The 13,912-nt window shown below is 37.3% G+C and overlaps 1 protein-coding gene across 1 annotated transcript; it reads left to right on the top strand.

Annotated features, from left to right (window-relative positions):
- Nucleotides 1-533: 533 nt before the first annotated feature.
- Nucleotides 534-11,076, top strand: LOC104106820 (serine/threonine-protein kinase VPS15). Its single transcript, XM_009615452.4, has 11 exons — nt 534-979; nt 1,117-1,239; nt 1,327-1,372; nt 1,461-1,621; nt 2,485-2,564; nt 4,733-4,838; nt 5,501-5,677; nt 5,761-8,928; nt 9,498-9,745; nt 9,826-9,925; nt 10,650-11,076. The coding sequence occupies exons 1-11, from the start codon at nt 707-709 to the stop codon at nt 10,824-10,826; spliced, it is 4,659 nt and encodes a 1,552-aa protein (XP_009613747.1). The 5' UTR covers nt 534-706; the 3' UTR covers nt 10,827-11,076.
- The last annotated feature ends 2,836 nt before the right edge of the window (nt 11,077-13,912 follow it).

Genomic DNA, 13,912 nt, shown 5'->3' with positions numbered 1-13,912 from the left:
AATTTGTCATCATAAATTTATGACTTTTCAGTTTATAAGCACTTTGAGTTTGACTAAAACTCTTACTACGTTATCCTTACTAATATTTTATAATTCACAAAATACGTTAATAAAACTTTTAATTTTATACTTTATCCTCTACCCTCTTTTTTTATGAAGAAAATTTTACATTTATAACCTTTGTAATTTTTTTAAGAATAGTTTAGTCATTTTAAGAAAAAAATTATTAGCATTTTCTTATCAAGCACATCAAGTTTATTAGTATCAGCTAAACTAAACTGCATGTGGCACCAAAGAATGTGGCCTAATGATTGATGAAGTGGATGTGGAACTTAGATCTCAGTTCAAATTAAAAAGGGAGATAAAAATAGTAACAAAAGAAAAATTAATTGCCCTTTTTTGTTAAATAAATAATTATAGGGACCAATTTAATATAGGGGATCTGATATTTTTAACAGAAAAGAGGAAAAAAGAATGGCGAGGCTGACATGGCACGATATAACAGGAAATTGGTAAACCCGGGCTACACTCTTTCTCATACATCTCATCCCAAATTCTCACGGTAGCCTCGCCGGAACTACGACGAGTTCTTCTCCTAGTCCATTGCCAAAACCCCCAAAACAATGGACGATAGCTAAAAGAAACTAGAAACTCATCGCCGAACAAAACAAAGATTAAAAAAAAGGAGGGAGAAGAAAGAGTAAAAATGGGGAATAAGATAGCGAAAACGACACAAGCGTCGGCGATGGAGTACTACCTCCACGACTTGCCGTCGTCATACAATCTGGTGCTTAAAGAAGTTCTAGGTCGAGGTCGCTTTTTGAAATCAATTTTGTGTAAACACGACGAAGGACTCGTGCTCGTAAAGGTCTATTTCAAAAGAGGCGATTTCATTGATTTGCGAGATTATGAGCAGCGTCTCTCCAAAATCTGTGACATCTTCACCTCCCTTGATCATCCACATGTTTGGCCTTTCCAGGTTTGGTAGTCCCTTCACTAAATTTTGGCTTATTGACATTGAATTTGAATTTGAATTTGAATTTGTTGAAGATTTATATTAGTAACATATTAGTTCACTAAATAATTTGAGGATTTGTTTGATGGAAAATGTTGCAGTTCTGGCTTGAAACAGATAAAGCTGCTTATTTGTTGAGGCAATACTTCTTTAACAATCTGCACGATCGTCTTAGTACCCGACCTTTTCTCTGTGTTGTCGAAAAAAAGTGGCTTGCTTTCCAGGTAATATTTCTTTTTTTATTATCAAATCGCTGTAATTATGGTTTCTCAAGTTGCAAATAGTCATATCATGTACTGCTACTTTTGCAGTTGCTTTATGCAGTGAAGCAGAGTCATGAACATGGAGTATGTCATGGTGAGATGACTCATGATATGAAATACTTATGACTTGCTCGGGCTTTTATTTTTCTGCTTTAAAAGACTGGCATGTGCTGTTGTTGCAGGTGATATCAAGTGTGAGAATGTGCTGGTCACTTCTTGGAACTGGCTTTATCTTGCAGACTTTGCATCGTTCAAACCCACTTATATTCCACATGATGATCCTTCTGATTTCTCATTCTTTTTTGATACCGGTGGACGAAGGCGATGCTATCTTGCACCCGAGGTTTGAATAAGTTGTTTCCTTTTGTTGTTTACTATGAGTAGTTTGATTATAGATTATTCCTTGGCTTAATACAAAAGAAGTTTAATTTGAAAATTAGCGAGTCATTTGTTGATAGAAAAGCTGTATTTTCATACAAAGAAACCATAGCATTTCAATTATAAGTTTCTCTCCTGTATTTATGATAGTTATGAGTAGCGAACACTAAACATAACATAATTTCTATTGCTTAGTTGAAGTACTATTGTCAAATATAATTGATGACTGCGAGTTCGAATGTGTAGTGTCTAATTTTTGAGCAATGGCAAACGGATTCTTGTGCATGTAATTGTCTGGTGAGGACAGTCAGACTTGCTTTACACTTGCTCCCACTGCCCAATTGCTGTCCAAACACAACCACCCTATCAACCACCCTATTCACTATTTTCCACTTTGGAGGGCAGAATCCGTGCCTTATGTCAAAGACTGACCTGTTCGTGATTCCAATCCAGTCTTAACCTTCATATGCAGTGCACTGCTGGTAACACATTTCGAGAAGTAGTTTTGTCAGTAGAAACTAAGTGTGAAGGGTACAGTGAAAAGGGATGAATGGTGATAAGTGTGCTCAAGAGCTTCTCGTTTAGACATTAAAAGTGAACTTTGGGAGACACCAATAAGCTTGATTAAGCAATAGTATGCTAGAATTGTATGTACAATAACAGAAAGGAATAACCCCCCAAAAAAAGGAAAAGAAAGAACAAAAGAAAAACTGCACGTTTCTTCTAGAGGCATACTTGTCCCACACCTTCTCCCCTTCTTCAATAGATACGTTTTTTTATGCACCATGATGTCAAAGTAATTTCTTCATAAATGCCACTAATTTTCAGAGATTTTATGAGCATGGAGGTGAGATGCACGTAGCACCAGATGCTCCTTTGAAGCCATCGATGGACATCTTTGCTGTTGGGTGAGATTTTCACTTGAGTCATTATTTTGGAATGGAAGCTTTAAACTTTACTGTTTCTCTCTTAAAACTACTACTAGTAAGATGCCCGAACTAAAACTTGTTCTGGAACTTTTTTCAGATTGTTTATATATCAACTCTTTATGTGGTGACTTCCCTCCAGTATTATCTGTGTTGTGGTATCATCACGATGGCCACTGATAAGAATCAGAGAGATTAATTGCTACTTCGACACGAGTTACAACAATTGGTATATTTAGGAAAGATGAATTGCTCAATAGTTTACCTTTTTTATTTTTGAATTGATTTCTTGTCAAATAAAAAAACCTACAGAAAAAACTCGTGGAGAAATCCTTTTTCTCTTGTAAGACTTTTGACTTTTGAGCCATATCAAACTTTTTAGGGACCAAGCGTCCTACATTTACTAGCAACTTCTATATATGTCTTACATACTATTAAAACTAGATAATTATCCAGTTAATTGGCAGCTATTCTAGCTGTCGCTACGAGCCTTTCTACTTAAAGTAGTTCACGACTAAAAAATTAGGATGTTTTCCATAACAATAAGAACAATATGTGTTTTATATTGTACAAAAATAAAAATAGTTGTTGCAGAGAAATCTTTTTTCTCTTTAAGACTTTTCAATCATATCAAACTCTTACGGACGCATAGCTCCCTACTTTCACTAGCAATTCTATGTACGCCTTGCATACTATTAACACTTGCTGAATCTCCAGTTAATAGTCAGCTGTTTTCCAGCTGTCTCTGCAAGACATCCTACTAAAGTAGTTCGTGACTAAAAGATAAGGATGTTTTCCTTAACAATGAGAACAATAATCAGTCATCGTTATTTTAAGAGTCTCTCCTTTCAATAGATTAACTCATGCAATTTACTTCATTTTATTTATCTGGTTATCTAGTGTCATGTCATGCATATTACTAAATAGAACAATAAAGCTAAATATAACAGTTTAACTGGCTTCGGTTTTTTGGCCTAACTTGACTTGTATTATCCTTCTTTTGTCTAGCTCAGTTATACATTTGTACTATTAATATCATTATCAATTAGTAGTAAAATCATTGCCACTATTATTGACATAACTATTCATCCGTATTCATTCGAATTATCAGCAGATTGAAACATAAAGTAGAAGTGTTTTGGACTTCTTAGGAAACTATTAAGAGAAGTCTGAAATATGTTATGATAGGACTTGGAAGTCCTGGACAAGGAGAAATAGGACTTATTAGTTGCTTGAGTTATCACGAATTACTGAACTTAAATGAAAACAGAAATAAACTGAAAAAGAATTAGATGGAGGCACTCATAGGTAAGACTACTATGTGACTAGATATTAAGTTAAAACGAATAAATTATGTAATGATATTTGCAAAAGCCTACAGTGGCACCTTTGATGTAGTTAAGAACACGGAAGTCCGTGGACACCATAGTTCCATGTAAATCATTCAAGGAGTGATTGCTGCAGTTTTCTTTACAACCTCTCTCCTTTTATGCATTGTTGAAGTAATGATGAGGTCAATAAGCTTATGGCTAGCTGTGTGCGGTCGCTGGATGGGTTTGCAGAAACTAATGCTACACAGAGATTTTAATTTCAGCTTTTTGGATAGATGTAGTAGAGTATATGATACTCACTTTTAGTTTATCCAACCTACTTAAGGGGCACGTTTACCATCCTCAAGAATGATATTTTTATGGTGTACTTTTAGGAACTAATGTTACACAATTTAATAATTGGTAAATAATAAAAAGTTTGCTTTATGAAGAAGGAAAATTAACTATTATACGAATTATAGTTCCAACTGCAGGAATACGATAATCAATTGAAACTTCCTTATCTCATTGATGCAAAAGTAAATCAGTTAAAAATAGAATGAAGAGAGTTTTCTGTACCAAAGTGTACTTGGTGGGGACCAGCGGAATGAAGAAAAAACAAACATTCAACTTTTTGACGAAATGGTGTAGTTTCTTGTGCAATAAAGAGATTACTTGCATTTATATTGGCTTGTGGTCTTTTGTGTCTAATAGGATGGGAAGAATATCATACATGCAGGGATATTGTTGAATATTAATCCCCCATAAAAGTAGGAAACACACATATCAATGCTACGCAATGAGGATTTGAGTATTTGAACATTGTCTACATTGCACCAGGTGTGTTATTGCTGAGCTTTTCCTCGAGGGCCAGCCGTTGTTTGAATTATCTCAACTACTTGCTTATCGCAGAGGACAATATGATCCCAGTCAACTTCTGGAAAAGGTATCACTTTTTTTGTTTTTTGTTTTTTTGTTTTGTTTCTTAGCTTAGCATTTTTCTTGTTCTTACCTTTCTTATGGTATTGTACCACTTTAGTCCTTTGAATTCTGTTCTTGAATTCGATGTTTTGGAACGTGACTTAAGTATTACTCCCTCCGGTCCACAATAAGTGACCATTTTACCTTTTTATTTTGGTCCAAAATAAGTGTCCATTTACATAATCAAGAAGGAATTAATTTTATTTTTCCAAAATTTACCCTTATTTACATATTCCAATATGTCAAGGTAACAATTAATTAAGGTTAATTTAGTGAATACATCTTTTTTCTCTAGCAGTTCGTATTTCCTTAATGGGTGTGCCAAAGGTAAAATGGTCACTTATTGTGGAGCGGAGGGAGTAATTTTAAAGATGCATAAAAAAGTTTCGTTAGGAGTTATCCGTGTTCTACAGGATTTTGCAACTTTTTTTTGTTTCGTTTTTGTTTTTGTACAGAAGGGTTTCAAAACTTGTAATCCTCTTGGCGTCATCTTAGTGCCAAGTTTCTATGTCTCTATTGTAATACAATACTTTACCAGCTCAAAATCTAAAACAAAGAGTTACTCGCATTCTTTGTCAATTTTTGTAATTTTTCTGATAAATGCTTATTCATTTTTCCTTAATGCAGATTCCAGATTCAGGAATTCGGAAGATGATTCTTCATATGATTCAATTGGACCCAGAGTCACGGTGTTCTGCTGAAAGCTACTTGCAGAACTATGCAGGAGTTGTGTTCCCGAGCTACTTCTCACCATTCCTTCATAACTTCTATTCCTTATTGAACCCCCTTAACTCCGATGCAAGGGTAAGATTGTATGTTTACATCTAGTGTCTCTCTTGGTCGCCCCCTCCAACATTTGTACTTAAGTGGCCAAATCGCTTCTGTAGGTTCTAATATGCCAGACCTCTTTTCAAGAGATCCGTAAACAAATGATGAATGATAAGCCTGGTGAGGGGAACTCTCCTGCTGCTAGTCCACATTCATTTCCTGCCAGTCAAACGCTGCAAGAGAGTGGCGTGAACGAAAATCTGAACTTAGTGCGGGACTCCTCGAATAAAAGAGAGGAGATGGAGAAGGGCTCAGTTCATGATCGCTTTGATCTTCTTGGCAACATGAACACCGTGCTTAGGGATGCGAAACAAAATAATCAATGTCCTGCTGTGAAGCCAGTGCTGGAGGATATAGCCAATACTTCATATTCTCAGAACCAAAGACAATGTCACATGCTATCTCCAGGTGAACAAATCTCCGTCAGCTCCAATTCTTTTAAGAGAAGTCACCATCCCTTCTTAAAAAAGATCACCATGGAAGATTTGACTTCTTTGATGTCTGACTATGATAATCAGTCAGACACTTTTGGTATGCCTTTCTTACCATTTCCTGAAGATGTAATGAGCTGTGAAGGAATGGTGCTGATAGCCTCACTGTTGTGTTCCTGCATACGCAATGTCAAATTGCCTTTTATGAGGAGAGGTGCTGTATTACTGTTGAACTCTTGTTCCATGTACATTGATGATGAAGATCGCTTGCAGCGAGTACTTCCATATGTGATAGCAATGCTGTCGGATCCAGCAGCAATTGTTCGTTGTGCTGCCTTAGAGACTTTATGTGATATTCTTCCTTTAGTTAGAGATTTTCCTCCAAGTGATGCCAAAATTTTTCCAGAGTATATTCTCCCTATGCTTTCCATGCTTCCTGATGACCCAGAGGAGAGTGTTAGGATTTGTTATGCCAGCAATATATCAAAGCTTGCACTAACTGCTTATGGTTTTCTGATTCACTCAATAAGCTTGAGTGAGGCAGGTGTTCTAAATGAAATAAATTCATGCCAGAATTCATCAATATCGACCTCTGACCGACCAGTACGGCCACAGAGTCTAAACAGTGATACACAACTTGCTCAATTAAGGAAGTCAGTTGCTGAGGTTATTCAAGAACTCGTGATGGGCCCAAAGCAAACTCCAAACATCAGGAGAGCACTATTGCAAGATATTGGTAACCTTTGTTGGTTTTTTGGACAGAGGCAAAGTAGTGACTTCCTGTTGCCCATTCTCCCTGCTTTTCTAAATGATAGAGATGAGCAGCTCAGGGCAGTATTTTATGGGCAAATCATATGCGTCTGCTTTTTTGTTGGACAACGAAGTGTGGAAGAATATCTTTTACCATACATTGAGCAGGCATTGACTGATACAACTGAGGCTGTAATCGTCAATGCACTAGATTGCTTGGCCATTCTCTGCAAAAGTGGCTTTCTGCGCAAGAGGGTCCTGCTTGAAATGATAGACCGTTCTTTCCATTTGTTGTGCTACCCTAGCCAATGGGTAAGGAGGTCAGCTGTCACCTTTATTGCTGCCAGCAGTGAGAGCTTAGGAGCAGTTGATTCTTATGTTTTTCTTGTCCCAGTAATAAGACCCTTCCTTCGCAGGCAGCCAGCATCTTTAGCTTCAGAGAAAGCTCTTCTCTCGTGCTTGAAGCCACCAGTTTCAAAAGAGCTATACTATCAGCTTGTGGAAAATGCAAAGAGTTCAGATATGCTGGAGAGACAGAGAAAGATATGGTACAATTCACCTCCTCAGTTGAAACAATGGGAAACTGTAGATTTACTTGAGAGAAGTAGCAGCGAGTTGGATCGAATGAAGTACTGGTCTGGCAGAAAACATGATTTTCCTGGTTATAAATCAGCTGGTGATTTAACAAAACCAATTGATTTTACTGAAAGTGATGATAATGAGACCAAGGTGAAAGCTGTGGGAAGCTTAATACAAAATCCTTCTGGCATAATGGATAGCTGTGATCGCCTCCCTTCAGAAAAATTACAGCTATCTGGATTTGTGTCTCCACAAGTCGGTGGTATGAGCAGCTTTATTGATAAATCATCTGAAGGCATTCCTTTGTACTATTTTAAGGAGGATAACAAGAAATTAGCAGGCACTGGTGCAGCAGCTTCTGATTCCTCATTGCCATTTACTTCCCTTGGATTTGGTTCTTCATCTTTACCTTGGATGGATCCTGTAAACAAGTCATTTAATTTAGCAAATTCAGTTCCAGCACCCAAGCTCGTGTCAGGTTCGATAAGCATTGGCAATAGTTCCACACTGTTGCGGAGAGTTGTACATGAAGTGGAAGACAGGGAAGCTGATCAAACAGCTTATGTGAATAACAAGTTTCAGGATGTTGGGTCTGCTACAACTAAAGCGGGTACCCTAACAATGGAAGACAACGCAGCTGCAACAGATAGAACTGATTTGTCCTCTTTTGCCAAAACATCTATGATTACTGATTCAGGATGGAGGCCTCGTGGGGTTTTGGTTGCTCACCTCCAAGAGCACCGTTCTGCTGTTAATGATATATCCATCTCAGCAGACCACAGTTTTTTTGTTAGTGCATCTGACGATTCTACTGTTAAGGTTTGGGATTCTAAAAGGTTGGAGAAGGATATTTCATTCAGGTCAAGGTTAACTTATTCTTTAGAAGGAAGCCGAGCTTTATGTGTTACAGTGCTCCAAGGTTCTGCTCAAGTTGTTGTTGGAGCATGTGATGGAACAATACATATGTTCTCTGTTGATTATATCTCTCGTGGACTTGGTAATGTTGTCGAAAAGTATTCTGGTATTGCTGATGTGAAAAAGAATGAAGTGGGAGAGGGTGCCATAGCAAGCCTCTTGAACTACTGTTCAGATGGTGGTGCCTCAAAAATGATTTTGTACAGCACCCAGAATTGTGGTCTCCATCTGTTGGACACAAGAACAGGCTCACATGCCTGGAACACCAAAGTTTATCCGAAAGAGGGCTATATATCATCTCTAGTTGCCGGGCCTTGTGGAAACTGGTTTGTATCAGGTTCCTCAAGGGGTGTACTTACACTTTGGGATTTGAGGTTCTGCATACCAGTTAACACGTGGCAATATTCTCTTGCCTGCCCAATTGAGAGAATGTCTCTCTTTCTTCCTCCTCCTAGTACGTCATTGTCTGCAGCAGCAAGGCCCCTTGTTTATGTTGCTGCAGGTTGTAATGAAGTCTCTCTCTGGAATGCAGAGAATGGGAGCTGCCACCAGGTAATGTTGAATTATATTCTTAAGAAAAGAAAGCTTGGCATAAGTGCTTTTAGTTCCGAATACTAGTTGGTAAATGTGGTCAATTTTTCAGTCTATATAACTTGATATTTTCCTTTATCTGGTTTATGCGACATCCAATATAGATATACTTGAAGTGGCTACCATGTCTGGGATTTGAGATTCTTATAAGGAAAGAGTGCCATGTCTGAACCCCTCTCTCTCTCTCTCTCTCTCTCTCTCTGGCCATTCCAGTTTTAGTTTCCTTTTATACTGAAAGTGTTTGGCTAATGAAGTCTTTGTCAGCGCGTCTTAATTTCTTGGTGAGAGTTGATAGCTGATATATGTTTAAGAAATTGGAAAAGTCCTGCTTGAATTGTTTGTCTTGGATGTAAATTTTGAATTTGAAATTCATTAGCACCTTTGGTCTTGTATAAAATATGGATGGTTGGCATGTGTAACTATCATTTAAGATGAGCCAAGGTTCTTAGGACATGCTATGAATCACAAACCATGTCTCCTCTCTTGTGACTTTTTCTGGATTTTTACAATTTTGAATTTTTTTCCTGCAGGTATTGAGGGTAGCAAATAATGAGAGTGAGGCTGAGAACTCTGAATTACCTTGGGCTCTGGCGAAGCCATCAAATAAGGCTAATCCTAAACAAGATCTAAGAAGAAATAATGGTTCAAAGTACCGAGTTGATGAATTGAGTGATCCGCCTCCTCGCCTTACTGGCATCCGTGCATTGCTTCCATTACCTGGTGGTGATTTGTTAACCGGGGGTACTGACCTAAAAATACGTCGTTGGGACCATTGCAGGTTTTAGACTGTTTCTCTAGCTCTATGCTAAATTAACAGACTTTTAACATATAATTTAACGAGGCTATTGCATATTTCAGCCCAGAACGAAGTTACTGTGTTTGCGGACCATCTATAAAGGGGGTAGTTAATGATGACTTTTATGAGACAAAATCTAGCTTTGGCGTACAAATAGTGCAGGTATGTGATTTATCATATAAATTGAGCAGGATCTACTTCTTCCTTTTGCAATGGATACCATCCTTAAATGGTAGTCTTGGTGTGGGTGTTATACTGATTTTTGTGCTCAAATTATATCAAGAAAACTGCGGAGAAATGAGTGGAAATTATTCGAGAACCATCGTAGTAACAAGAACTTAGGGAGAGCTTGGAACAACACGTCCTGTGCAACACGTCCCCAGTGTTATAGAGGTTGATATCTGGAATTTGCTGGCTGAAATGAAAAATGAGAATTGTGCTTAGAGGGTTTTATGATGGTAGGGGCTGACTGTATGATTTGAAGCAGCTATATTTGTTATCAGCCAACTTGCCTGAAACCTAACTTAGTATTCTGCTTTTGGTGATGAGTCACAAAATGTTCCTCTGATGCAGCTACTAGATAACTATTTCATTTGAAAACAAACAGAAAATCTATATACTTGCCCATGAAACGAGAAATTGAAGGTATCAACTATCATAATAGCCAATTTGTGCATCAGATAAGTAAACCATACTCTTTTGAATTAATTTCTGGAGATTTCCACGAGTGACGAGACTGTCATCCTTGCCTCTTCATCTCTCTTCTCTCACTCCATCTACCCTGAGTTTTCTTTATGCATGCCTTGTTTGTAATGTGTGAGAAATTTACAGTTCCCTTATCTTGTGATTGTTGGACTAATATCTAGTGTTACTTGTGTCATAAAAGGAGGCGAAGAGACGACCTTTGGCCACCAGACTAACGGCAAAGGCAATCCTTGGAGCTGCTGCTATTGATTCTGCGGGGTGCCACCGTGATTGTATTCTCTCTTTGGCTTCTGTCAAATTAAATCAGAGACTTCTGATATCAGGCAGTAGAGACGGAGCTGTTAAGGTTTGGAAGTAAAGGAACCTCAAGATACTGTATATTATTGTATATATTTAGTCTCTGTAAATTATGTAGCTAAAGAAGGGAGATCCTTGTGCAGTAAGCAAAGTCCATTACCTGGCCCTCTTCGACTTTTTTCTAGTAACTTGATTTGTACAGTGATGCTGATAGAATAGCATGGAACTTTATTATCTTGGATAGATGATTAGAACCTCATCTCTGCTGAGATATCACGGCAATTACAGAGCATTCACACCGTTCATCTGAATTTTAGGTGCTGTCGAATTGCAGTGTGTCTTACCTCTCATTATGTTTAGTTTTTCTCATTGGATGAGGGTGAGAATGTTTTCTGAATGTCAGAGCAAATTAGTGCTTATTGGTCGTAATTGCTGGAGTTTGAAAATGAGATTCAGCAAGTAATTCATGGTAGTCACTAAAGCCTTAAAACTTTTCTTGCATTTTTTATCCACTAGTCTTAAGGTACGAACGTTACGTTTGTATATTATTTTTAATAAGTAAATTATTTTTTAAAACCTCATAGACACTACGTAAAAGTGTAATGTGATAAATTGAAAAGTTGAAACTTTTGGTTAGTTAGAAAGTAAAAGAGATTGCATCATTCTTAAAATATTATATAACTTTTAACTCAAGGAAAAATAAGAATCTTCTAACTATTTTTGACAATTTATAGTCTAAAGATAGACTAATGTTGAGCCAACGTTCAACCACGAATAACTAAAATATAAAGAACTTAGATTTAAATAGTGATATTAAATGAAGAGCGAAACATTTTGGGATTGTACACAAATTTCTCATACCCTACAGTTTGCAAGTAGAAGATCAACAAAATCTGCTAGCGAAGTTACAAAATTCCACAAATAAACATTAAAGCTAACCAAGCTAATCAAATTCTATACAAATAGTTGAAAGTTCGAATCATTAAGTTCGAACGAACAAGTCGTTTGTGAAACAAAATGCTTTTGACCTATATTTAAATACATCAATCAAATTGTACACACATGTTCATTTAGATGACGCAAATAAGTGCAATAGGAGGAAGAGAAATATAAAGCTGAAAAAAACTTGAAGATAATCAAAGCTTAAGACCTAAATCTCATAAACTTCTAAGCGAGGAAATGATCAAAATGGTCCTTAATGTATGGAGGCTGATTTATCTTGGTACTTACTGTATTACCCTTAACATATATGGTTCTTAATGTATATCAAAAGATAACATATTTAGTCTTTTGCCCTAAACCTAACAGATTTGTCAAAAAGGGCTGTTAAATTTAACCTAGGCGCCCCTTGTGCAGCTCACGTGCAATTAAAGACAAACGCTTTCCTTTTTTTCATCTTAAAACATAGATTTGAAGAGGAACAAAGAGCTTCTGTGCGCAAGAGCTCCTTGAATGCCTACTAAGAAAGCTATGTATTGCGAGTTTGGTTCTCTCAGGCAATTAAAAAGGTATTTATACATCTCCAATATTTTCAATATAGTTTCAGATGCTGAGGGGCAGAGGCTTATTGGAATGTAAAATGAATCAGTCTTATATGCAAAGGCTTTTAGGCAAAATAACCTTTGGTTTATGTAATTGTAATGGTAGTATTTTTCTTTTTGTCACAATTATGAAGCTTTAGCTAACAAGGAAGTGTAGCTTTTTTAAGTTTAAAAATCTGGTGCATTCGTAAATGGCTTCCAGTGAAATTTTATTGTGCAATTGTTTTGGTGCTCTATCATTGAAGTGTAGTTTATACGAGTTGTGAATATATTTTCACAATGTAATAAGTTTTTGAAGTGTAGTTTACTGCAATTGGATCAGTAATTGGTGCATATATTAAATTTAAACTGATGGAATAGTAGCTGGTTCATATCTTGTTGTTTGTGGACATAGTTTTACAAAATTACATTAGAAAAGCAAAATACAATAATTGAAGTCTAGTTGTAAGATTTAGGCTTCAAATCAGCTACTACCAACACCAAAACCAACAAAAATATCTTCACTTCAAGTCAGCTACTGCTCCATCAACAAAAAGATCAACAACAGATCGACCATCATCTGAAATATGCATAGAACCCATTAGCTTAGATATGTGTCACGTCCTTAGTAGTTAACTAAGTACACGTGCGGCACTTGATAACTCGCTAACGATCTTGCACAACTTGCTCACGTTCTTGCTATGACAAGTCGGCCTTACTACACTCAAGATCGCTAAGAGAATGGTAGAAATAACACAAGAGAATTGTTAAAGGAAGTTTTGTATTAGAGAGAACTTGAATTGTTTGCTTGGTGAATTACAAATGAATGGTCCCCTTTATATACTAGTCTCCTAGGGGTTAGTATATAAATATTAATTGTTACACAAGTCCTTAATATTTACAAGATAATGGCTCTTTCTAGAATTCTCTACAAGTCTAGAAGATGCCAAGGACTTTCCTAGCAAATCCATAGGGATCTAGGGTCTTCCAAAGGAAATGTCCATACTTTTCTAGAATCTTCTCACAAATGCTAGTCTTCCTCCTATGTAAGCTTCCACATGGCTTTAATATATTCCAAATGGCACCTATGTGGCATGATGACATGGTGGGTCATCATACTTTCCCCCACCTAATGTTGCGACGACCGCGGTGCAATGCTGCTGCATAAACTCTCGGATCTTATATTTGAATTGTCATAAGTCTTCATATCGTTCCCACGTGGCCTCCTCCGGTGGTTGCCCCTTCCAATGGACAAGGAACATAGCGGTGGCTTTTTGCCCTTATTTTCGCCTGGCCTGGTAATCCGTGATAGCGTCAATCTCTCTATCATGCGAGGAGGTGATAGTCATATGCGCTCGACTTGATTGGCCCATACTCGGATCATCCTTATCTTCATGATATGGCTTAAGCATGCTGGCATGGAAGACAAGGTAGATCTTAAGATATGATGGTATGTCAAGCTTGTATGAGATCTTGCCTACCTTGGCGACGATCTTAATTTACCCGTCATACTTGCGAATCAGATTCTGATGCATTCCTCGTAGTGCCTTGAACTGTCTTGGGTTAAACTTCACCATGACCATGTCCCCAACTCTATAGTCCGTGGGACGCCGCTTACTGTCTTCAA

The sequence above is a fragment of the Nicotiana tomentosiformis genome, chromosome 8, assembly GCF_000390325.3.
Source record: "Nicotiana tomentosiformis chromosome 8, ASM39032v3, whole genome shotgun sequence".
Lineage (NCBI taxonomy): Eukaryota > Viridiplantae > Streptophyta > Magnoliopsida > Solanales > Solanaceae > Nicotiana > Nicotiana tomentosiformis.
Note: the sequence above shows the minus strand (reverse complement) of the source record. Positions and strands in the feature narration are given on the sequence as shown.